The 26,366-nt window shown below is 40.2% G+C and overlaps 1 protein-coding gene across 3 annotated transcripts in view; it reads right to left on the bottom strand.

Annotated features, from left to right (window-relative positions):
- LOC147603046 (sulfite reductase [ferredoxin], chloroplastic-like) overlaps window positions 1-1,934 on the bottom strand; it is a 29,432-nt gene extending 27,498 nt beyond the window's left edge. The window contains exons 1-2 of one of the 3 annotated variants that reach the window (XM_086797452.1): window positions 1,527-1,934; window positions 873-1,181 (exon numbers count right to left, since the gene is read on the bottom strand). In XM_086797452.1, the coding sequence (XP_086653578.1) occupies window positions 873-1,085 (213 nt within the window). In that variant the 5' untranslated portion in view covers window positions 1,086-1,181; window positions 1,527-1,934. The other 2 variants (XM_086797454.1, XM_086797453.1) reach the window with 2 other exon arrangements.
- Between the last annotated feature and the right edge of the window lie 24,432 nt (window positions 1,935-26,366).

Genomic DNA, 26,366 nt, shown 5'->3' with positions numbered 1-26,366 from the left:
ACTGAACCCAAATGTATCACCCATAGGCAAACAAAACACACACCATAGCAACCAGTGCACAAAATGAGTGGCAAGAGAAAACCAATAAGAAATCCAGCCAGAAGCAATCGTCCTTGCACCAAGACATATTAAATATCAGTCAGCAAGGCTAATGTGTAAATTCTATGCTCCTTAGAGTAAAGGGCATACTTTGAAAGAAGGGCCAGCAATGAAGGAAAATGTTTCTCGTCCCTTCTCTCTAGTGTTTATAACCTTGTCTAACCAATTAGGATAATGTTCCTTGGCATTGGTAAAGTTCTCGTGAGCATGTTGTAATATAATATTTGAAAGAAAATGAAAATAAAGTCAATCTGCTCTGCATGCTGTTTGCCTAACAAAAAACCTGAGAATGCTTGTTTAATCACATGTTCCTTAGGCTCAGAAAGCATGACAGGCAATCAAGGGGAATAAAAGGGGTGGATCATTTACACCCACTGCTCGCTATTTGTTTTAAAACAAGGATGAAAACTATGAGTTCAATTGCACCTTGTGACTTAGCTCCTCACACATAAACTATTAACTCGATCTAGATGTGGTCAAAGCATGCTTTGGTAATTAGATTTCCTACAACTAGGGGCACCATTCTCCGAGTGGGGGCCATGATGATTTCCATGAAAAAGTAACTCCAATCGTCTACAAGGGCAGCTCCACCCATGCACATGTCAGTATGAATAAGCTTTGGATACATAAAATTGATTTTATTCCAAGGCCAATTATATATCTTGCCAAAAGTAAACAACAAAACACGGATCATAGAGTTTTGGAACATAAAAATGACATTTTGCTCAATTAAAAAAGGTCTCCAATGCACTTCATAAAGACCATGGACTTACTGATGCCACTGCTCTCACAGATAACAAATTGCATCTTCGGCTTTGCTTGTGGCCTTCTGAGTTAGTCACACAGGAACCCTTGATTGCCTTTAAACCTTCATAAGAGGTGAAACCAGACGTTAGCACAGTGGACTGACTGAAAGGCGTTGCTTCGTTGCAAAGCCTGCCTGTCATTGCTGGGGAGTGCAGAACAGCAGTGGCAGCACGTTCCATTTCTATCTTGAAAAGCTTAAAAACTCTGTCAAATCAGACGAGAAGCGATCAAAACTTCATGGAAAAGGTCGAGTCCACTCTGTTTGATCTTTGAAGCTGCAGCAGGAAAAACCAGGTGGATTCATCAATTCAAGAGGGCAGTACAAACTTGAAAACTTCCATTTGGAAATTGTATACAGAATCTAGAAGGAAAGGGATCCCCTGAAGAAGACGCTTCACAATTCAAAATTTCTGCAGCCCTTAGATAGCAGAAGCGTCTGTGTAAGATCTCTGCAAACCCTAGAGTATGCATGGTCTCTACAAACCCTAAAGCAGTGGTTTCATTATCTGTAAAACCTTAGGGGCAGAGCTTCCATGGAAGGTGAAGGGCGGTCCAGGTGCAATGTATTAAACACGGACAAAAACATGTAAAAAGAAGCTGTACAAGAAAATGGACCTTACCTGGGGCAGTATCAGAGTATGCGGGCGCGCGCGCCGCGCACAAAAGCGAGAAGGTTGGACGACTGATGTCCGCAATGACGAACCTTTGATATGATGAAAAATGAAATCCTAGACTGCTTCTCCACCTTCAATAAAATGATGGCCATGGGTCCAGATAATAATGATTTTTTTTTTGCCTTTCAAAAATGTGGTGTGTGTGTTTTTTTTATGAGACTTGAGTAGTCCAAGATGCAAAGATGAATTGAGCAGCACCTAGCCCCATATGCAAAGATGAATTGAGCAGCTCCCTTGAGTAGCCCTTCTTCCAAACGAGCCGATGGATCACCCACCTTTTTCCACAATCAAGCACCCTCATCCCCCCATCAGAAAGGTGCCATCCGGATCTCTAACAATGCACACGGGCCCTTGGGCTTGCACTTGCAACATTGCTTTTTTATATGGGAGTTCTGATGTCTAGTCTTCTTTCATTGTGGTGCATATTCACTTTTATTGTGGGTATTAAACTACCGTGGGCATTAATTACCATGGCCATTAATTATATAATGCCCCACAACCTTAGGCTCACTTAAGGTTCCTACGTCTCTCTCTCTCCGCCACCACCTACTCCTCCGTACCCCCCGTGCGTCTTGTCCCCACCATGAGAGTCCTACAGGACAGCATGTCCATGCAAGCCCCTCGTCGAAGGATAGCGACATACGCTCGCTGCCTACGGGCTGTACCTTTACCTTTTCTTTGGCTAAAAAGCCCCCCCCCGCGCCCGCGGCCCCCCCGGGGGCCGTCAAACCACTGCTAAAACATGAACCACTGCTACAACTCTCAAACTTGATCCACAACGCAAGAGACAACGAGAGAGTGAGAATGCAAGCAAGCGCAGACAAGCAGTCTACCAAAAAATTGTGAGCAGAAAGAAGAAATTGTTGTATACGAGAGAGAGAGAGAGAGAGAGAGAGAGAGAGAGAGAGAGAGAGAGAGAGAGAGAGAGAGAGAGAGAGAGGTTCATGCAGTTTGACATGTGTTCAAAACCAGCAGCAAATCTAGCTTTACTATTTACAGAAGATCGCAAGAAAAAAGCCAAGCAACTAAAACCTTACAAATGAGCTAAGGTCGTTTAAAAAATCATCAAAGTAATTAATTAATTAATTAATTGCACCCACAAAACGTTGTGGGTGCATATTGTCTACTCTTCTCGTATTAGTGAAGGCAATGAAAGTATAAATGAGATGTGAAGGCAGTGAAGTATAAATGAGATGTGAAGTGAATTAATAGATGTGAGAAATGATATGCTTATGTGTGGTTTAACATGATAGCATTTCACATGTATGATTTCTTCTTGTTTGATGAAATTATGATCTCCAATTTGAAAAAGTGATAAGATGTATGCAATGAGAGAAAGTATTAATGCTCCCATGAATATTGAGTTTCATGGGTCATGATCTCATGCGTACATACACTCTGTGTGCATGCACCCCCATCTCTCTCTCGCTCTCTCTCGCTCTCTCTCTCTCTCTCACACACACACACACACACACACGCACATGCACTAAAAAGTAAATAATTTGTACAAGAACAGAGAACCTTATGGAGAATTTTAGTCAATGATAATTAGATTGAGCAAAAGCAAGGGGTCAATCATTACCATCAATAAGTAATTCTTTAATAAATTTCATGGTATAATTTAAGTCATGTTTTTAAAGAATGCATTGGTACTTTTTCTAAGTTTAAGCTATATCATTGTCTTTCATGGGATACTATGATACTACAGATTTCCTTTATGATCAAAATGTCCATTTAAAACAATGTACCAAGAGCATAAATACGCATGAGAGTAACTAGGTCTAAACATCACAAGATGGAGGACATGATAACACGCGCAAAGCAAGCTGCAAGTGTTTATGTTGTAACTGACTACGTGCCTAAGTGATTATGGAGGCTAGACTGGGAATTGTAGGAACTTAGCTAGTAAATATCATAGTCATAAAAATCTTGTATAACAAGAAGTCTTGGAAAGGTTAAACATTCATGAATTGGCAAAAATCTCAACATCCTTTTGCAAAGAAGCATCCAACAAGCTCAAGTATGGCCCATGACATGACACTGTACTATTGCCTTTGGAAATATCAAATTTATTATATAGATTTTGTAGGATCTTCCTCTAGTTTTCCAAATCAATACAACAAGCACTTTTGTTCTTCCTAAGGAGCTTTTGTTAAATTATCTCACATTTTGGAGTTTAGCATCCCCACCTTCTTCATTTTTCATATAAAAGAATGCAACTGATTTGCCCCTTTACAAGTTGAACACTAAAACTTAAAAAACCATATTGTATAAATCTAAATATGGGTCCCAAACGTTTTTTGCAATAATTAGTTTGGTGAATGGAGATAACCTTAGGATTGAAAAATAAGGGGTGAGGTGATGGAAAACTTTTTTAATTTTTATTGTTTTTCATTTGTGGTGGTGGGAAGCTTCTAGGTTTTGCAATAATGGAGGCTTCGTAGGACATCTTTAAGAGCCTTGCACCTATGGAGATATTTTTTTCACTACAGTTTTGTGCTCTACAAATATTTAGAGAGAGAGAGAGAGAGAGAGAGGGGGGGGGGGGCTTTCGTAGCATTTAAAACAAACATTGGGATTGATCGTTTTTGGTGTTGATGAACTATGTTAGTGTGGAAAAGAGACAGAGAGAGAGACGATCATTCTTAATGTAAAATATGGTTTTTTTCTTGTGCTTTGCGATCATTTTTTTCGCTGCAGTTTTATGCTTTGTAGTGTGTGTGTGTGCACGCGCGTGTGCACGTGCGTGCGTGCACGTGCACGTGCGTGTGCGTGCGTGAGAGAGAGAGAGAGAGAGAGAGAGAGAGAGAGAGAGAGAGAGAGAGAGAGAGAGAGGAGGGGGGGAGGGGGCTTCATAGCATTTTTAAAAACGCTTTGATCAAACCTATTTGTTATTGATAATAATACCTCATGTATGCTAGACGAAAGCTGGGGTGACGGAGAGACATATAGACAAAAAGAGAGGGAGGGAGAGAGACGGCCGTACGCTGTGATCGAACATTATGGGGTTCATTATTTAACGTAAGGTTGATGCTAAGATCGTAACCTTAGCATTAATTAATTGGGAAAGGGCACGAAGCAGGTTTCTCCGAGTGGGTTCTTTTTTTAATAACCACTCTCTCTCTATACCCATGTTTTCTCTTTCTTCTCCCCTCCTCCCTACTCCTAGCCCAGCCCAGCCCACATCCCAGCCCCCCCTCTCTCCCGTCATGCTCTCTCTCCCCCTCCAACCCACTGCAACCAATATGCTCTCCCTCTACACACTCTCTCTCTCCCTCTCTTTCTCTTCCTCCTTCAACATGCACCCTCCTCCCCCTCCAACCCATCGCAACCAACACACTCTCCCTCTGCACACTCTATCTCTCTCTCCTCATGCTCTCTCTCCCCCTCCAACCCACCGCAACCAACACGCTCTCCCTCTACACATTCTCTCTCTTCCTCTCTTTCTCTTCCTCCTTCAACACGCACCCTCATGCTCTCTCTCCCCCTCCAACCCACTGCAACCAACATGCTCTCCCTCTACACACTCTATCTCTCTCCCTCTCTTTCTCTTCCTCCTTCAACATGCACCCTCATGCTCTCTCCACCTCTATCTATCCCTCTCCCTCTCTCTCTCTCTCTCATTGCCACTGTATGCTCTCTCCCCCTCTCTAGCCCTCTCCGTCTCTCTCTACATGCCCTCCCTCCCTCTCTCTCCCCCTCTCCCCCTCTCTCTCTTTCTCCCTCTACACACTCGATATCTCTCCCTCCCTTTCTCATCCTCCTTCAACATGCACCCCCATGCTCTCTTCACCTCTATCTATCCTTCTCCCTCCCTCTTTCTCTTTCTCCCTCTACACACTCTATCTCTCTCCCTCTCTCCCTCTCTTTCTCTCCCACTCCAACCCATTGCAACCAACACACTCTCCCTTTACACACTCTATCTCTCTCCCTCTCTTTCTCTTCCTCCTTCAACACGCACCGTCATGCTCTCTCTCTCTCTCTCTCTCTCTCTCTCTCTCTCTCTCTCTCTCTCTCTCTCTCTCTCTCTCATTGCCAACGTACGCTTGCTTCCCCTATCTAGCCCTCTCCATGTCTCTCTCCATGTTCTCCTTCCCTCTACATCTCGTTCTATCTCTTTCAACCTCTCTATATGCAAATTCACTAATTCACTATACTTTAAGGAGAGGAGAGATATTGAAGGAAAAGAAACAAACGATACCATACTTGCTCAAATAAATTCATGTACACAATGAATGATATTTTTCAAGGAAAATACATTCCTTAGTTAATAAAAACTCCATACAAACGAGGGTTCTCTAACTAACCAAAAAAAAAGAAGCAAATCCACACATTTTACATATTCTATTTGCCATGATTACTCCCCTTTATTCAATTAATGGGCTGTACTACGTGGTCTACTTCGAGCACTACTAAACTAGGTGTCCTTCTCTTTCACTAGCTTCTCAAGCTCCTCTATTTATCTATCTCCCTCTCTATATGCATATTCAAATTCACAACTTTAAGGAGAGGAGAGATATTAAAGGAAAAAAATGAATGATACCATACTATAAAAAAAAAATGTACACAATGAATTTTTTCTTAGTAAAGAAAAACTTCATCATTAATTGAATAAAGGAGAATAATCAAGATAAGCAGAATATCTATGTGTGTGGATTTGCTCTTTTTGGTTAGTTAGAAAACTCCAGTTTATGTGGACTTTTCCTACCATTGACAATGACCTAATAGATTAAAATTTCGCATATATCAATAGAAAATAGACAGATATAAGATATTTAAAAATTAATAAAGAATATTCAACATTAAATAAAAGATATTCTGTATTTAAGGAAGAATATTATGTATTTAATATAGAACAACAAGAGAGAGAGAGAGAGAGAGAGAGAGAGAGAGAGTCAACAAGATAGAAGGAAAGAGGGAGGAAGGGAGGTAGGGAAGCAGTAAGGTGAAGATAGGGAGGGAGGGAGTAAGGGGAAGAGAGGGGAGAGGGAAGGGAGGAGAGAATAAAGGAGGGAAGGGAAGAGGGTATGGGTGATGTCGCCCAAAGGCAGGGGGTAGAGAGAGAGAGAGAGAGAGAGAGAGAGAGAGAGAGAGAAAGAGAGTCGAATAACCCAAAGAGAGAGTATGTAGGATGAAAGTGACAAGTTTAAAAAATATTTGATTAATACATTAAAAACAACTGTAAAATGTGATTTTGGTTTCTATATATATAGGAAAAAAAGGGGGGGAGACGCATATGGGCGCTAGTGCCCAAAACCCCCCCTTCCCCATGACGAAGGCAGAAAAGGGGTGGCACCCAAACCCCCCTTCCTTTTTTGCCTTTAGGAAGAGGGGGTAGGGGGAGTTTTGGGTGTCGGCGCCCATATGCCCCCCCCCCCTTTTTTATACAATAGCTCGAAGAAGCTCAGCAAAGTCTATGTCATGACTTTCTCTCCGTCTTGGCCAGTGGGTTCGGAGTTTGCTACTTATGTGCCTGCAAGCGGCCTGTGATGAAGAGATTTGTGGGAAAATGCATGCATGGCAACCACACCATACCAGATGATGCTATCATCTTCAACGCAACCAAGCCTCATGCCCCCGTCTCAAGACAGTCTATCACTGAGCGTGATATTGTGCCTCTCAATACAAAACCTGATCCAGCTTTCCACGACAGTATCGGAACGATTACTTGGTTGCAACCCGTCGCCCCACAGTGACCTATGGCTATGCTACAAAATGCACATCAATAATTCTGCCATGTGATAAACCTTTGTGTTTGTTGCAAGTGTGAAATGTAGTATATCTACTACTACCACTACCATAGTATATCTACTACTATCATCGTAGTATATCTACCATGTAATAAACCTTTGTGTTTGTTGCAACCCTTTATGTGTGTGAACCTCAGTATATCTGCTACTACCACCACCATAATCAGATGGAGTCTCTATAATAAAGTGTTTCTTGTGACCGTGCTTTAAATAAGATGCAGTCTCTATAGTAGAGAGTGTTTCTTGTGACCATGCTTGAATTAATACGCTTCTACATGATTGGTTGATTTAGTTTATATCGTCCTCTTCTTGGCACCTCTCTCAAGTTTGTTTGTAACATATTTGTGTAATAAATAGTGTTTTTTCGCATCAAAGCTATCCATGCAATTTTGGCTCAAACGCCCATCGATAATTAACTTTAAAGGTGTTACATGTATATATTTTATCATATTTTTTATGCATAATGATCATAGAAAATATGCTTGAATTAATATGTGCAAAAATCAGCTTAATGGAATGTGCAAATGTGCACAAGGTTATGTGCGAATGAGCACAAGGTTATGTGCGAATGAGCACAAGGTTATTTTATGAGTTATTTTTGTTGGCCACGTGTCAAATATTTGTACATATTATTTATGCACTCTTGTGTGTGGCGTTGCTATATTGTTAGCACATATTTTAGAAGAGTTTTGATTATTTACACTTAGTGTGTGAACAAGCTTTAGTGTTTGAGCTATTTTTGTAAAAGTGAAAAAGCAAGCCCAATTTTGTACGCACAACTATTAATAGCTCCTTGGGCTATTTATTGAATACAATTCTCAAAAATACTCATGTTGTAGAAGTGGAGCTACACTCATGAGGGGGGAGATTGCACCCAATCTGTCTTGATGGTGATGTTGTTCTATCTCTCTTGTTTATACTATGTTATGGTCTATCATATCAATTTGATGCAAGTCTATGCTTTAATCTTGATGTATTTGTGAGTTTTTAATTATTTCTTCAAGAAGTACAAAAGGTGGTATTAGAGCATGGGTGTACCTTGAGAGAGTGGTATTAGAGCATGGGTGTAGAAGGTCAAGCTCACCAAAAACCAAAGGGTAAACAGGAGAAAACTTGGAAGATCTTTGGACCAAAGATTTAAATGGTTGTGGGACGTGTATGGACCCTTGGATGGAGATTGGAATTAAAGGCTAGAAATTGATGTCACCCCTTCTTGGAAAACCACTACTATGGAAGAGAAACTATGCTTAGTTTCTTAAAAGTAGTTTTGAGAATTTGAATATAATTTGGAGATCCTTCTTTATGGACGTGATGAGCAAGGCATGAGAATTTAGAAACATTCCCCTACTTTTAGAATTCCAGACAGTAGCCAAGACAAGATTTCTATACTCAAGGGTTCAAGTTTTTCCTTCTTCTTAATTAATAAGCGCAGGAATTCATTTCAATTGATTTGGAGAAAAAGGTTTGATTAAGATTGTGTTTAATTTTTTATCAGCAATTGCTTTGACCTTGCAATTGTGGCATCAAGGGGAGGCTACTCAGCGCGAAGACAGGCACAACAAAGCGATGGCGAGTTTTTTTTCACTTTCTCATAGTCGCGCTGCGTGCGGATTTGTAGGCATGGAGAAGTTTTTTTTGAAAAAAGAGTTTAACACATGCAGTTTATGTTGTTATAAGCTAATTACTATTTTTTTAAAGGATGCATGTTGCTGCCGACTGGCCTTTTTTTTATTTCTTTCTCCTTGAATTTTGCCATCGCCCGTCTCCTTTCTGCTATGCGTCGGTCACCATCTTCTTTTTATTCTCTCTTTGTTGCCAACTCTGCCATCGCTAGTGCGTTGAATGCTGGCCACTTTTCAAAAACCTTTGCCAAGCTTAACAAAGGTTAAATTATTTCAAAGATTATATATATATATATATATATATATATATATATATTTACACCTGTGTAGCCAATTGGGTTTTCTTTTGTTAAAAGGATCTTATCGTTCTTACAGCCTTAAGCTTATATTGCTAAGAGTTCAAAGCCCATCATTGGTTTCTTTTTTTTTTTTAAAGGGAGAAAAAGAGAGGGAATTATACCAAAGAAAAATTTCTAGTTCTTCTACAAATTGTTCCAAGGCATATTTTATCAAGTGGACAAAGGCATTTCCTTCTTCGACAAATTTTTTAAGACCTCTTCAACGAGTTATTATTTGGAATTAATTTGGTGTCAACGAATTATCTTCTACATTGGGCAATATTTCCAAGGTTTTGAAGATTTTTGGACCCATGGTTATTTGTTGATTATACAACATCATCTATGATTTATCTTTCTACGTACGAGCTTCCAACTTCTTATAAATTGTGTGTGAAAGCTAAGTATTGTTAATATTTCAACAAATTTTTCACTTCAATATTTAAAATTTTGCAACCTTTATCTTTCCACGGCTCTCTTTCATCATGAATCCTCTACCCCCAACCATTCAAGAACAACTTCAGTCACTTCAAAATCAGATCTTGGAAGAGATTTCAGAAACTCATCAAGAAAGATTTCTTACCTTCACAATACAAAGCTAAGGCTTGACAACGATGGTCTACATTCAGACAGCTTAACGGAGAGAATATATCAACTAATGTAGACAAGTTTTGGAAAAATTTATTACAATGCAAGTAATTGAGAAGGTTCGCACCAAGGATCAAAGAAGAAATTTCATAGCAGGTTTGAAACCTACAATTCAACCAGAGGTGAATATGTTACGACTGCACTCTCTTAGCTCAGCTATTTCATTAGCCTTAAATTGTGAAAAGAAAAATGGTTTTTCTAAGAAAGCAATGGCACACCAAACCTCGACATCAACATTTTTGAAGCCTAAACCCTCTCTGAAATCAATTGATACATCTCTTAATGACCATAACACAGGTATTGACACTAAGATAGATGATTCACAAAAAGTTAATAAACATGATTCAAAGAAGGGTTGCAAGTGTAACGAGATTGGACATATTGTTAAATTTGCAGCAATGTGATGAGCTATGGTAGATCAAATGCTAGAATCAACATCATTAACAAAGATATTAGACGATGATTAAGATATGATTAGTGAGTAATTAACTGATAGCTTAATGTAGGCATTGATAATAAAAAACCAACAAATTCTCATTAGGCCAATGCCTCAATTTATAGAGTTTACATCCAAGCATCTAATCCCACTGATCGCTCCTTGATTCTCTCCACCTCTTCTCCCTAGAATATCTCCATACATCCTAAATCTTCTCATGCTGCCCTTTATTCTCTCCCAGTAGATACTTCTCACCTTTTCACAGCTTCTCACTCATTTACAGATTCTCTTTTAAAGCCTCTTACTAAGGGCTTGTTCTCGCACACACCCTATTCACTTGTATATTTCAACACTTCCCCTCAAGTGAATAATCCTAGCACACCTGGACCCTATACCAAGTTTCCCTCTTACTTGGTAGTCCATGACTAGTGCCTCAGGTCCCTAAACTCATCGTCCTTAACACTCTCTCTCTCTCTATGTGTCCAAGGCTACTACAAGTGCCCGTGACCTTGACTAAAGTGCTCACACATACATCTACCACATGGCCTACATCATTGGTGGCTCAGAGGTGGTTTTACTTTGTTGGGGCAGGTTACATTGGGTTGTGGGGTTTCTCTCTCTCTCTCTCTCTCTCTCTCTCTCTCTCTCTCTCTCTCTCTCTCTCTCAGAAAAGATGATCGGTGGCTCAGAGGTGGTTTTACTCTGCTGGGACAGGTTACATTGGTGTTCTCCCTCCCTCTCTCTCTCTCTCTCTCTCTCTCTCTCTCTCTCTCTCTCAGAAAAGATGATCTGACTCCACTTCCTTAGGAGCCTCCATGAAGTTTGTCGATGTCGTTCCTTCTCCATTGGGTTTGCTGTAGCAGTCTCTTGCCTTGGTCCTGGCTTCCCACAGTTGTGGCAAGTGAAGGTCCTTCCTCCTACTCTGCCTCTTCCTTGTCCTCGTCCTCGAGAGAATCCTCCTCGGGTGAAGAATGCTTTTTCTTCTCCAGCTATTGAGTCCAGCCATTTCTTCTCTTTGACCTTGGTCTCTTGCTCTAGTAGAGCTCCTTCTATCTCATGCAGCTTCAGTTCAGGTACATTCTTTAAGGTTGCTACAATGTTTTCATATTCACCTTTGTCCACACTTTTCAGAAGCACTACTTGTTAGATATCCGTAACGCCGTTACCACAAGAGGGGAGGGCCTCTGGCTCACCACCCAGCCATAGAGGAAGAATGAGGATTGCCCCTCATCCCCCAGGCTATATAGTGTGTGGCCTGCCGTCCACACTAGCCTGGCCGCCCATGGCTCCGCATGGGCGTCCTCTCCCACTGAACCCCGGACATGGCCATCCGGTCGGTCTCACAGGCATTACAGGCTATGTGACATTACCCCCCCTTAAGAAGAGTTTTCGTCCTCGAAAACAAACTGGGGAAACCTTTTGGAAATTGCACTACGGCGTTCCCAGGTTGCCACCTCCTCATCCCTATCTGTCCATTTAACAAGTACCTCCTGGTACACTTTATGTCGGGTTTGTCTGTCACGATACTCTAGAATCTTTTCAGGTTCATGTGGTATCTTTGGTGGCTCTATCAAGTCCATCAAAATCTCTGGAGAAACTGCATTCTCTAACCCGTGAACTGATTTCTTCAGTTTACTGACATGGAAGACAGGATGGACTTGAGAACTCTCTGTTAACTCAAGTTTATATGCTACGTCCCCAATCTTCTTAAGGATTTTAAAAGGACCACAATATCTCGGAGAAAGTTTATCACACTTTCCCGTTTTCATGGTTTCTGACTGCGCAGGAACCTTGAGGAATACAAAGTCACCTTCTGCAAAGGTCACTTTTCTACGTCCTTTATCCGCATAAGTTTTAGCGCGATCCTGAGCGCTACGAATGCTCTCACGTGCGGCTCTGAGCATATCATTCATATCTTCAAGGAAATCCTTGACAGATTGAATCTTCTCCTTTTCTAGGCCTACAGCCATCGGAGATCTCAGCTGGAATGCATACATTAACATGAATGGTGTAAATCTAGTCGCTGAGTGTTTGGAGCTGTTATATAGGCAAACTCCAATAAGGGCAAGTACTCTTCCCAATTAGATTGCTTCTTACTAACATAAGAACGCAACATATCCTCTAGAATTTGGTTAACTCTTTCAGTTTGACCATCAGACTCCGGATGATCTGCCGTACTCATACTCAGAGTAGTATCCAACTTTTTGAAGACTTCCCTCCAAAAATGACTGTTGAACTCTCTATCTCTATCCGACACTATATCTGCGGGCAGGCCATATAGCTTGTAGAGATGTTCAATAAAGAGTTTTGCCAACTCTGGCATTTTTACAGTTTTCTTCGTGGCGATAAACTTTGCCATTTCAGTTAATCTATCCACTACCACCCACACCGAGTCATTCCCTCGACTCGTCTTGGGTAAACCGGTAATGAAATCCATGGAAATGCTTTCCCATTTCCCTTGAGGAATCTCCAGCGGATGGAGTAGTCCTCCAACCTTAAGACGTTCATGTTTATTGACCTGGCACTTATTGCATTTCAGCACATAAGTCTGGACGTCCTTAAACAAACTAGGCCAATAAAACTGTCTTTTTACTAGTGCATAGGTCTTCTGAATCCCAGGATGACCCGCACTTGGACTATCATGACTTTCTTTAAGAATTTGGGCCCGAAAGTCACCAATAGTGGTACACATATTCTACCCTTGTAGAGTAAGTACCAGTCGTCAATGGAGTAATTAGCATATTTCTCCCCCCGACGAAGTTTATCACTCCCCTTTGAAGTCGTGGCAGTCAAAGGTGATGAAGGGCCTACGTCAGAACTCTCCGGGTCCAAACTATACCCAGAAGACACGGCTAGTCGCTCTGGACTAACTCTCGCTTCCCTTCTCGTTGCACCTTCGGCCAGTCTCTCCGAACTAGCAATACGTGCCAACGAGGGAGGTGGTCGCGTCTGTGAAGAAGTGCGTACGCGTACAGCGCGCCAGACCTCTGTAAAAGATGGATCGTGCTCACATAAACCACGTAGGGACTTCAAGAAATCATTCTTGAAGACTGTGAAACTAAGTTCATTAATCTGTGGCATACGACTAAGTGCATCTGCCACCACGTTATACTTACCTTTCTGGTAACGTATCTGAAGGTCAAACTCCTGTAGAATCTCCACCCACCGAGCTTTTCTACCCTTCAGTTCATTTTGACTTGAAAGCCATTTCAGACTTTCATGGTCCATCCGGACCTCAAAAGTAGCACCATATAAATAGTGTCTCCACTTTTTTAGTGCATGAACTATCGCTAGTAACTCTCGCTCGTAAGCCGAGTAGTTACGCTGCGCACGATCTAACTTTTTACTCTCAAATGCAATTGGGCATCCACTTTGCATAAGTACGGCCCCAATGGCCTCATTATACTAGCGTCTGTTTCCAAAACAAACGGCTCATTTGGATCCACAATAGTCAAAACAGGTGTAGCTGCTACGGTCACCTTAAGCTTATCAAAGCTTTTCTGTTGGGCTTCCCTCCAACTAATGTTTTTTGTTTTTGACCGTAACTGGTTAGTCAACGGGACTGCGATCTTCGCGTAGTCCTTCACATACTGTCAGTAGAACCCCGACATGCCAAGAAAAAATTACAGTTCCTCGAGATTCTTTGGCGCTGGCCATTTAAGAATAGCCTCTACTTTTTCTGGCTCCATCCGCGTACCATTGGCAGATATAATATGGCCAAGATAGTGAATGTCTGTTTCAAAAAATTCACATTTGCTCTTCTTCACAAATAGTTTGTGCTCTCGCAACAACTCGAACACTAGACGCAAATGCTCTATGTATTCTTTCTGTGTCTTACTGTACACAAGAATATCATCTAGGAAAACTACTACGAATTTTCCCAGATATGGACGTAAAATACTGTCCATCAGCGTCATAAACGTCGCTGGAGCATTGGTTAGCCCAAATGGCATAACCAAAAACTCAAAATGCCCGAAACGGGTCCTAAATGCTGTCTTCGCAACATCTTCTGCTTTTATTCTAACCTGATGATACCCGGATCTCAGGTCTATTTTTGTGAAGTATGTTGATCCATAGAGTTGATCAAACAACTCATCCATGCATGGCATCGGATACTTGTTCTTAATCGTTATCTGATTAAGAGCCCTATAATCTATGCACATCCGCATAGATCCGTCTTTCTTCTTTACCAGAAGAATAGGTGATGCCCACGGACTTGAACTAGGCCGAATAAAGCCTTTGTTCAAATATTCCGTCAATTGTTTTTCCACCTCCTGTGCCTCGGAGTGGTTTAATCTATAAGCAGGTTTGTTTATAGGTTTGTTTCCTGGCATAACTTCGATGCCATGGTCTACTTCTCTAGATGGTGGTAAACCATCTAGTAAATTATCAGGAAAAACATCTTGAAATTCCTCTAATAAATTCATTAAAGTATCTACGTACTTTTTCTTTAATGTCGTATTCACCTTGGATTTTTTCTTGTTTGAATCACATGCATGCCAAACAGGGTTTTCAAACAGTGGGTCTCATCCAAGGTTATTTTGTTTTCCTTGTTTGTCTACGCAAACATCATTTATCGTTTCATCTACGAAAACAGAATTCAAAAGAGGGTAACAAGCATATACCTCTGCTATCTGGTCTCTGCGGACCGCTGTACACAGCTCCATGGAGGAAATAGGTGGTGTGGCAGGGACAGTACGGTCGCCCTGCAGGGTAATGACTCTACCTCCGTGCTCAAAACATAGCGTATTATGTAAGTAATTCCGAGCTAGACTAGGGCCCAAGCCGCCATACAGCCACTCCCTGCCCAGATATACGTCTGCTCTGGCTAAGTGCATGACCTGAAAGTCAAGCGGAGCCTCGTAGTCCTGCATAGATAATGGGACCCCCAATACTACGGTATTCCATACCGTTTTGTCATATCCGTTGGCTAGGCCAACAGTATACTCATGATCACTCCAGGTCTCAGTCAACCCCAACTTCTTGACTAACGAGTAGTTCAAGAAGTTGTGGCTAGCTCCATCATCAATAAAAACTGTGACTCTACGGCCACCTATGGTGCCATACATGCGCACCATGTCATGCGGACCTACAGTAGGCTGCCACATCGCTGGTGTCACTTAACAAGCGTGATGCTCATCACAATGACACACTGTCACCTCTCTGAACTCTGCGGAACTGAGAGGGAGTCTCTGCACTCTATGCAACTGCCTAGAAGATTTACCATCTTTTTTCGGCTTGTTGCCACTCGTGCTGGCTTTAGGCTTTGGACACTCAGCCTTTGTGTGTCCTACTTCATTGCAATTAAAGCAGCAATTTTTTTTTCGCGCTTTAATATACTGCTCTTTCTTTTGGATTTCGGTGTCTCTTTTTTTCCTGGATGGTCGCGGTTTTTTAGACCAATGACCACCCTGTCCTTCCTGGTCCGTCCTATCCCCTTGTTTCTCACTGCGGAACCCTTTTCTTTTGAGGCCTGACCTTCTTTTTTCACTACTCTCGGCCCTGCCAGAACCACCACGCACACTACGGCGCTTGATGTCATCAAATATCTGTGCATATTGAATTGCCTTTGCTAAGTCTTTAGGCTGTAAGGGCTCTACGTACTCAAGGTAATCATCTTTGAGGCCTCTCTTAAAGCCTCGCAATGTCTGGAATGCATCGATTCCCTTTAGCTTGAGTACTATCTCCCTGTAGTTTGAGATGTACTGAGTTAGGGATTTGTTCTCCATTGAGCACTTGTTCCATAACTCCCAGCTTCTCTCTGCCTCATTAACAGGCAAAAATTCTTTTCGAAACATTGTTTCAAATTCCGTCCAAGTGGCAGGGCGAGTTGTCAAACTCATCCACCACTTGTACGCTTTGCCGGTTAATGAGAGACTAGCCTCTACGGGATGTATACGGCTAGGCTGCTGTCACAGCGCGTGCAAATCTGACCACTTCGCTAGAAACATATTGACTGAGTCCTTGTTTCCCACTGAACCCCGGACATGGCCATCCGGTCCGTCGTCGGTTCATAGGCATTATAGCCTACGTGACATTACCAGAACTCTTTCTCTCTCTCTCTCTCTCTCTCTCTCTCTCTCTCTCCGACGAGAGAGAGAGAGAGAAAGAGTTCTTCCCTTCAAAATCTTGGCCGCCTCCCTCCACACACTCCCTTGTGTAGATAAGGGTGAGAAGATGAATGGTTGAAAACAATCGAGTGGGCTCCGGTCCCCCGTTCACGCATGGACTCTCACGATCCCCTCGAACCACGCTCTGATAATAGTGTTAAATATCTATAACGTCGCTACGAGCGTTACCACAAGAGGGGACGGCCTCTGGCTCACCACCCAGCCATAGAGGAAGAATGAGGATTGCCCCTCATCCCCCAGGCTATATAGTGTGTGGCCTACCGTCCACACTAGCCTGGCCGCCCATGACTCCGCATGGGCGTCCTCTCCCACTGAACCCCGGACATGGCCATCCGGTCTGCCGTCGGTCACAGGCATTACAGCCTACGTGACACTGCTAGTGCCTCATCATCTTCTACCTTTTTGCCAATGGCTGCTAGTTGTTGCTTAATGCTTTTATATTTGTTCAAGTGTGTGATTAAAGCTTCACTTTCCTTCATATCCAATTTGTAGAATTGCATTAGCATATTTATCTTTGAATTTTTTGCTTGAGTGCCAAATAATTTATTGAGTTCATCCCATGCATCTTTTGCCCATTGTATCCCTGTGATGTGATGAATGATTTCATCATTTAAACTGAGTGCGATAAGTCCTAATGCTTTCTCATTCCTGCTCTTCCACTCATTTTTCCCACTCACCTCTGGGCATTCATCTCTTCCCTCAACTAGTCCCCATAGATTTTTCCTCATGAGCAAATACATGGTTTTTGTTTGCCATGTATAAAACTGCTCCCCATTAAATTTGGCTATCTCTTGTGCCATGCTCATGATGATGTGAAGGGAGTCTTACCTCTTGATCCAATTTCAAGATTCAAGGGTAGTGTCTACCCTTTTATAATTCAATATGGTGTTTAGGTGATGATTACAACAGATTTATTAGCATAAATTCACCAAAAATTACATTAAACCAAGGGTAACAAATCTGTATTGAATGGTTGGAGTATCTAACCATCTCTGAATTGCAATCTGAAGTTATAGGGATTCAGATACCCAATACTCTCATCATAATGAAACAAGTGGTGAATATATGTTGTGTTTATACTCATTAACGTTTCATATTGGGATTAATTGTAGAGAAGTGCAATTAATTGGGATATGTTTACAGATATAGGTGATGAGTAGTGTGTGTGTCGCCGCACATAAGGGATCTTGTCTATATCATATTATTTTGTATTATTATTTGTGATTTTATGATGAGTGCGAATGTCACCAATTTAGGTGTCGCACGAGTTTTGTTGTTGTAGCATTTTCTTATACACAACTGAGGACAATTACTTCCTCAAACGGGAGGACTGTTTACAGGTATATATTTTATCATATTTTTGATGCATGATAATCATAGAAAAATATACTTGAATTAATGTGTGCAAAAATTAGCTTAATGGAATGTGCAAATGTGCACAAGGTTATGTGCGAATGAGCATAAGGTTATTTTATGAGTTATTTTTGTTGGCTACGTGCCAAATATTTGTACATATTATTTATGCACGCTTGTGTGTGGCATTGCTATATTGTTAACAAATATTTTATAAGAGTTTTAATTATTTACACTTAGTGTGTGAACAAGCTCTAGTAGTTGAGCTATTTTTGTAAAAGTGGAAAAGTAAGTCCAATTTTGAACGCACAACTATTAATAGCTCCTTGGGCTATTTATTGAATACAATTCTAAAAAATACTCATGTCGTGGAAGTGGAGCTACACGCATGAGGAGGGAGATTGCACCCAATCTTGTCTTGATGGTGATGTTATTCTATCTCTCTTGTTTATACTATGTTATGCACTATCATATCAATTTGATGCAAGTCTATGCTCTAATCTTGATGTATTTGTGAGTTTTTAATTATTTCTGCAAGAATTACAAAAAGGTCCCGTGAGACAAAAGGTGGCAGGAAAGGGGAAAACATTGTAAAAGCTAGCATACAAGGAAACATGGATTTGTGTGGTGTTATCTTTCAATATAGTTAATGATTGTAATACTCTACTCCATCCCAACTCTCTAACGCTTACCTAGTTAGTGCTGCTCTTTTACAAATTCTAAACACGTAAATATTGAAGGCCGCAATATCGCCCTTCCTACTGTTACAAGGTGCTTCACCATCTTACCCACATGTAACGGAAGCCCATTCCTTGTAAACAACGATGCAATCTATGAAGCTGTCTTACCTTAAGCTTAATGCCAAATAGAGAAGTCACAAACTTTGTATACATACTTGCTTAAGGTTAGAACTAGTAGCCATTTACTTATTTTAAGGTTTGTTCAACCTAGTGAAAAAGCTAGCCATTTGTATATAAATCATTTTTGATGTTAAGCAAATCCCTTCCATGTGACTTCTCCCTCTTCTCTACTCTCTTGCTTGCTTGCTTGTATTCTCATGGATCATTTATATATATACTCTCTCCCTCTTCTCTACTCTCTCTTGCGTGTACTTGTATATTCTCATGGATTATACATATATATATATATATATATACTCTCTCCCTCCTCTCTATTCTCTCTTGCCTACTTGTATTCTCATGGATTATACATACATATATATATATATATGAAATTTCTTAACATAAAAAATGATTATATATATATATATGTGTGTGTGTGTGTGTGTGAATATATATATATGTATGTATGTATGTATGTATGTATATATATATATATGTATGTATATATATGTATATATATGTATGTATGTATATATATATGTATATATATATATATATATATGTATGTATATATATATGTATGTATATATATATGTATCTATATGTATGTATATATATATATATGTATGTATGTATGTATGTATATATATATATATATATATATATATATATATATATATATATACATACATGTGTGTGTATATATATACATACATATATGTGTGTGTGTGTATACATACATATATATATGTGTGTGTGTGTATACATACATATATATATACATATATATATATATATATATATATATATATATATATATATATATACATGTGTGTGTATATATATACATACATATATATGTGTGTGTGTGTATACATACATATATATATGTATGTATGTATGTATGTATGCATGTATACACACACACATATATATGTATGTATGTATACACACACACACACACACACACACATGCCTAGTACCTTAGCTCAGGTAGCATTAAATTGATTACGTTATGGTTAGATGAATAATGTTTTTAAACTATTCTTTCATAGATGGATATAGAGCTACATTGCAAGTAAGACCATTCCACACTTGTTGCCACCAATTTAAAAGAATGGTGTGACAATGAACATGTGAACACCATGTACTCATTGATGTTTAGGGAGCAAGTCTTTGAAGCAAGAAGGGAAAAGGTAAGGAAATACATGTTCAAGCTGAAGAGGAGAAAGAGAAAGAATCAAGCAGTGGCAGTGATGAAGACAAAGAGGACCGATCTCGAGGGTGACTTCGATGAAGACAAAGCAGAGGATGATGTTGTGATGAGGAGTGCAAAGATAGTGGGAATGAGGATGATGAAGAGACCTCACTGCAGTCTCCAATAGCAAAACTGAGGTACCTACACATGTAGGTCAAGAAATTGTTTGCTATACAATACTCCATCACTAACGTATGGGTTCTTTGTGAACGGAGAAGCAAGAAGGAAGGAATGAAAAGAGGAAAGCCTCCCTTGGCTCCTCTTTGAACAACATTAGGTCTTACGCACACTCCTCTATCGCCAATAAAGATAAAGCTTATAGGTTGAACGTTTAAGGTTGAGCTGAGGTGGGAGTAGGGAGGAGGTGGGCTGGGCTAAGGTGGGAGTAGGGAGGAGGGCAGAAGAGAGAGAAGAAAACATTAGGTCTTACGCACACTCCTCTATCGCCAATAAAGATAAAGCTTATAGGTTGAACGTTTAAGGTTGAGCTGAGGTGGGAGTAGGGAGGAGGTGGGCTGGGCTAAGGTGGGAGTAGGGAGGAGGGCAGAAGAGAGAGAAGAAAAGGGTATAGAGAGAGATTGGTTGTGAAAAAAAACTCGCTCCAAAACCTGCTCGGAGACACCTGCTTCATGCTCACATTCTAATTAATTAATATGAGGCAATAGCTCCCATTAATTAATTAATATTAGGTGCACCCGAATATGTCATAACACACAAACCTTAAAAGGTTATCTTGCTCCTTCTCAACACTATGCTATTTGCAACCATGAGCATTGTAGTGCAACAAATAAAGTTTTTTAAATTTCCTAGCCTAGGCCTACATTTGATTCCCTCGTACTACACTCATGAGTTGATATAAAAACATGGGGGCAAGTGTAGCCACTTCAGCTATCATGACCTCGCCTTGCCCTTTTTGTAAGGCATTGTGCCATATTTTTATAATCAAAGCAAACTTCTTGTAACATGGTGTTGGAATATATAAAGCAACCTCACCTTGATCCTAATGGACAAATTTGGGGAAGTCTAGGGCTTCACACATGCATAGCTAGGTCTACCTTTAGTCTTGGCTAGACATGTGTGAGCATAGCTTCTTGTATATAAGCAATTTCGACACTAAGCAAGACAAAAAATCATTTCCCATTGTAAATCTTGGCTTGTGAGCTCTTTTCCACTCTTACTCTCTTACATGTCTAGATTTGATTAAAGCTTTGTAGTAATGGGTGCATACTTGATTAGGAGTGATTAAGGGCTTTCTTCTTCTCAGAGATTAATCTATCTACCTCTTGAGAGATTTGGAGCCAAGTGGAGATGGTCTACTCTTGCTTCCATCAAGGTAAGTCCAACTCTCTCCACACCCCATTGGTAAGTAGCTTTTCAGTGTGATAATGAAGAAACGATGCCATTGGTATGGAGCTTTTTGGTGTGATAAAGAGACGATGTGGACTTGGATCTAGTGCACCCACATGAGGAAGTTGCATCATGCAACTCTTTAGTCACCATGACACACGTATATCAGTAAGGTAAGACACTTAACTCAACATATTTGCCTCCATTCCCAGGGATAGGCATAGGGCTTAGCCCCAAATTAATGACTATTTCAAGCTATTAGACATACCCAATATTTTTGGGTGTCAACTAAAAAGTCACACCATATGGTATTTCCTAATGTCAATTAAAAAAGTAACACTGGAGTCTTGGATGTGTTTAGATTTATGCTTCCTTCTTGTTTTCTTAGGAAAAAGTTCATTATAGTTCAGTGTTTTTGAAGGGAGTTTTCTCGCTTGAATGCTAGATTTTTCTTGTTTTCTTAGGAAAAGGTTCATTACATTTCAATGTTTTTGAAGGGAGTTTTCTCGCTTGGATGATAAATTTTTATTGTTTTCTTAGAAATAGGTTCATTACAATTGTGTGTTTTTGAAGAGAGTTTTTTCGCTTGGATGCCGGATTTTTCTTGCATTAAGCTTGAAGATTACTTGAATAGTGTGATTATGACTGCTTAGAGCACTTAGAAAACACTAGTTTGTTGATAAAGGACATATCTTAGCTTCTATTTTTGGTGACACAAAAACGACCAAAAATTGGAACCATCAAGCATATTTTCTTTCAATTAACTCTTCCATAAGCTTGCTAAGCCCTAAACATTCAAAAAATAAATAAACAACACCAAAAATAAACATGAAAAAACATCAAATTTTGCTTTTTGGAAAAACTCACATGAGCATCTAGAGTTAACATCCCGTGTGAGCTAAGGTTCACATCATGTATGCTCAGACATTCCATAAAAATAAATAAAACCATAAATAAATAGACAAAAGCATCAAAATTTGCTTTTTGGAAAAGCTCATGTGAGCATCCAAAATTAACATCCCCCATGAGCTAAGGCTCATATCGTGTATGCTCACGCCTACTTTTGTCTTAGATAATGTCTCACCAGTGAAATCATCTCCTTACGCCAAATGTTGGTAGATTCACACTATATTGGCATACCCTCCTCTTTAGTGAACACGATGCTTTTGCTTCCTCTTATAGTTGTGCATACTTATGTAGGTGACCATTTCTAATAAATCCTATGGTTAAGAGTTTGCTAACCTTGTATATTGCTTGGTCACATTCTCCCTTAAAGTTCCTTCTTCTTCCATTCAGAAGTATGTTATCATGTATGAGTGTTGGTGGTCCAACCAACACTCATTGGCTTAAAAAGTTTATAGAATGTTGAAATCCCTAACTCTGTGCTCTATAGAATTGATAAATAACAATGAACTTCTACCTAGCATCCTCCCGACATGGGTTATGTTCTGGCTTATATCTTACATGAATATCAATCATAATAATGTAAAGAAGTGTTGTGATAACAGCCTAAGTGTAGCTGTGTATGATGGCTTATTCCATTACATAAGCGTGTGAGGCCCATTGAAGGTGCCTTTTACAGTGAGAGTTCAATGTGCACAAGGCTGTAAATTTAGTGGCTCACCAGTCCCACCACCCCTTCTCATCGTCAACACTTGGTGCGCTCGGTTAAATGTTTGCCCCATGGTGGATAAACGTTAGACCCAAATTATGTGGGTGCCACGGTCAATAGATATCCCACTTTCTACTCGGTATGTTGGTGGATCATAGCCAAGTCTAGACTTAAAGGCCAACCTTGTGGAGTGGATTTTGCCTTTGGCTTCCTCTTTAGGTTTGGTACTCTGGGACTTTCCTTGTTATCTTCATGATGTGCTCAACATGTGTACTGGTGGCCCCTTTTTGGACTTCTTGGGTTAATTTATCATCTTTATCTTCCCATAGTGGCATGGTGTACATAGGACATTCTTTCATGTTGGAGGTGTGTCGTTCTGTGAACCCGACTGATGGTGCATCTTGATGCACTAATCCATGCTCTTTCCTATAACATCTCTTTTATCATTATATGTGCAAGCACAACATCATATACCTTACCGAGTAGGGGATTATTTATGGCTAACATAGAAACTTTAAAAAATCCCAAAGCATTGACTACTCCTGAGTGTATGTTAAGTTCTAGATCTTGTTGGCTCCAGCTCACGTTGTCCCATTTTGTACTAGGTGTCATACGAGAGCAAATTTTATGACTAGCCCCCCATGTCAATTGATGTAATGCAAGGTGTGCAAGTTCTTGAAATAGACACACCTACCTTTAACCTCACAGGTTCAATCTCTAGATCTTCCTCCTCTATCAGGGTAAGAGTAGCCATGTTTATTTGTAATGTTTGGTGTTTCATTTTTTGTTTGGTTCTAGCCTCCCTTGCCTTGGCCTCCTCATAAGCCTCTTTTTTTAGATTTTACTTTTTTATTTTTTCATGTTTCTTTTTATGCTTTTGAACTGGCATATTTGGAGTCAAAGGGCCGTAATATTTTTTAGTTTACTGCCATTAATAAAGCCTTTCATTTCCACTCCATCGATTATCTCGATATGCATTGACCCTTGTTAGGTAAACTTTGTGACTCTAAATGGCCCTAGCCCTCGTAGTTTTAGCTTTTTACGTTTATTTGACAAAACCTCATACATCAGCACCAAATCTCCTCCTTGGGTGTGTCAATTTTATGAGCTTCGAGCTTTGGGCATTGTAAGGAGGCTATTGTTGCCAAATCGTCAAGGTTTGGGCAAGTACATACAACATGGTTTTGCTATAAAACTACAAAATATAACCCGCATTGATGATTACATCATACTTTTAGCTCAATATATTTAAACCCTTTAAGTTAAATTCAACACATTTAAGCATGGTAGAGAGAGAGAGAGAGAGAGAGAGAGAGAGAGAGAGAGAGAATGTGTTTATACAAAATGTATGTGTCCACTCTTGTATGGTGGCCAAACCAACAAGCCTCGTGAATATTCAAACTCATATGCGACATTATAAAATGACCTCACAATGTGTATATGTGTTTGTGTGCATGAGAGGGAGGGAGAGATAGAATTTGGGGGTGAGAGGGGAGAGGGGAGAGAGAGAGATATGCTCATGTTGTGAGCATTACAATGGAGATTTCACATCTTTACGATTTTGTAGGAGAGAGAGTGAGGGGGGGATATGATTATGTGGAGAGTGTTACAAAGTGCACGTCTTTGAGATTTTGTAGGAGAGAGAGTGAGAGACATGTTTGCCTCCTAATAGTTATCACTAAAAAACGTAATAACTATGTAATACATGTAAGCATCATAGATAATACTTAAAGAGCGGAGCATGTTGAAGATAAATTAATCTAGACATATATAAAAAGTTCACCTACATAGATCTATAGACTTGTACTAAACTTTACAAAAAATTGTAACATCTCATTGTTGAGAAGTGCACTAAGATATAGATACTTGATTACATAACCATAAACATTAGCTAGTAAAAAAATTGCACAAGTATAGGGGTGCTTCTCCAAGATCCAAAAAACCAATAGTATAGAATAAAGAAGAATAAAGATACTCCAGGTACTCAATTGGAGCAAACCTTCTATAGTAGCTTCATCAATTCATGCATTGGAATACTTGTTCTATGGAGATAGGGGTTTTCATTTAGATTACAATGAGGCATATACTTCTCTTTTTGGATACTTTAATGTAGAAGTCCTCACATGTGCATGATGGGAAGTGACTTATCACTACTTTGTGACACTTATCCTTTATCATAGGGCTCGTTAGTGGGTGATTGTATAGGTCACAAATTTTCCATTCTTGAAATTTTTAGATCTTTTTGACCACACCTTCCATTTGCCTTCCTGCTACAATTTGTGATTAGTGTTTGCTACTTAGCCACATTATATACGTAGGAGTTATTGTAGTTCTCTTCCGCTTGTCTTGATGTTCCCCCTTCTACATTACAAGGACCAATTCCCCTCAAGATATATTATGCTTTAGTTAGACCTTGCACTTCTAAACCACTTAAACAAGTACCTCTTGTAACATCCCATTCACGAGGATCCGGTCCTTGAATTCCAATCATTGTCCTCATAGGACTCTAAGAGTGACAAACATCATTCGGACATAACTAAAAGTCACATTCTTTAGGCTCCATAGGTGTGTTCCTCCTTGCCTTGAAGCTTGGAGCTGCTATAGCCACTAATTTATCCAACCCTAAAATAGAATTATTTTTTTATTTCTTGCAAGAACCCATCGCACTTGACCTTGCTATTTACCTTTGTTCTTTGAATCTCCCTATGAACATTATTAATGTCCATCTCATAAAGTATGAACTCTTTTGTTAACCAAATCGAACATGCTACCTTGCACAAAAGAGGGAGAGAAGAAGAGAAGGAATAAAATGCAAGGCCTCGCACTTATCCAACCCTAATGAGGGTTAACTCCCCTATGTGAGGCCGCTAGGGGCTCACTCCACCTCCATTTGTGTCACTCAAATGAAATGGTTGTAAGGACACGACCGGGTTCAGGGGCATTTTGTCCTTAAATTGTGGGATTGCCACTCGTTAGCATTTATCACATTGTCCGATGTATTTCGCATGTCTCCAATTGAGGTGGGCCACCATAGTGCTACCAAAAGGATTTTTTGGGCAGTAATGTGTGTTGCGAAGTGTCAACCCGCACTTCTAAAGTGGGCCTGCTCTAGAAGGAAGACATATTCATCTTCGTGGACAAAGCATCTTATGATTTTGTCTTTCCCTTGCCTGTAAAGTTGCCTTGCAAATCAACATAAGGGGCAGCCTTTTTAATGAGGCATCTCGCTTGGTCTTTGTTGAGGAGTGGGTCGGTGAGTAGGCCATTGGCAAAGGAAGTGTGCAATTTCCTCTCCCCATTCAAGGAGTAAGCAGAGCTAGAACAAGGCGGCATCTCTGGCAAGTCATCAACAACCAACAATGGTTCACCATTGGGGATACGTGATATATGGTCGGCCAAAACATGCTGTGAGCCTTTTCGCACGGTGATAGTCGCACGGTGATAGAGTGAAG

The sequence above is a fragment of the Cibotium barometz genome, chromosome 65, assembly GCF_041138505.1.
Source record: "Cibotium barometz isolate CiBa-2024 chromosome 65, ASM4113850v1, whole genome shotgun sequence".
In the NCBI taxonomy this organism is placed as follows: Eukaryota; Viridiplantae; Streptophyta; class Polypodiopsida; order Cyatheales; family Cibotiaceae; genus Cibotium; species Cibotium barometz.
This window is presented reverse-complemented; position numbering and strand designations above follow the sequence as displayed.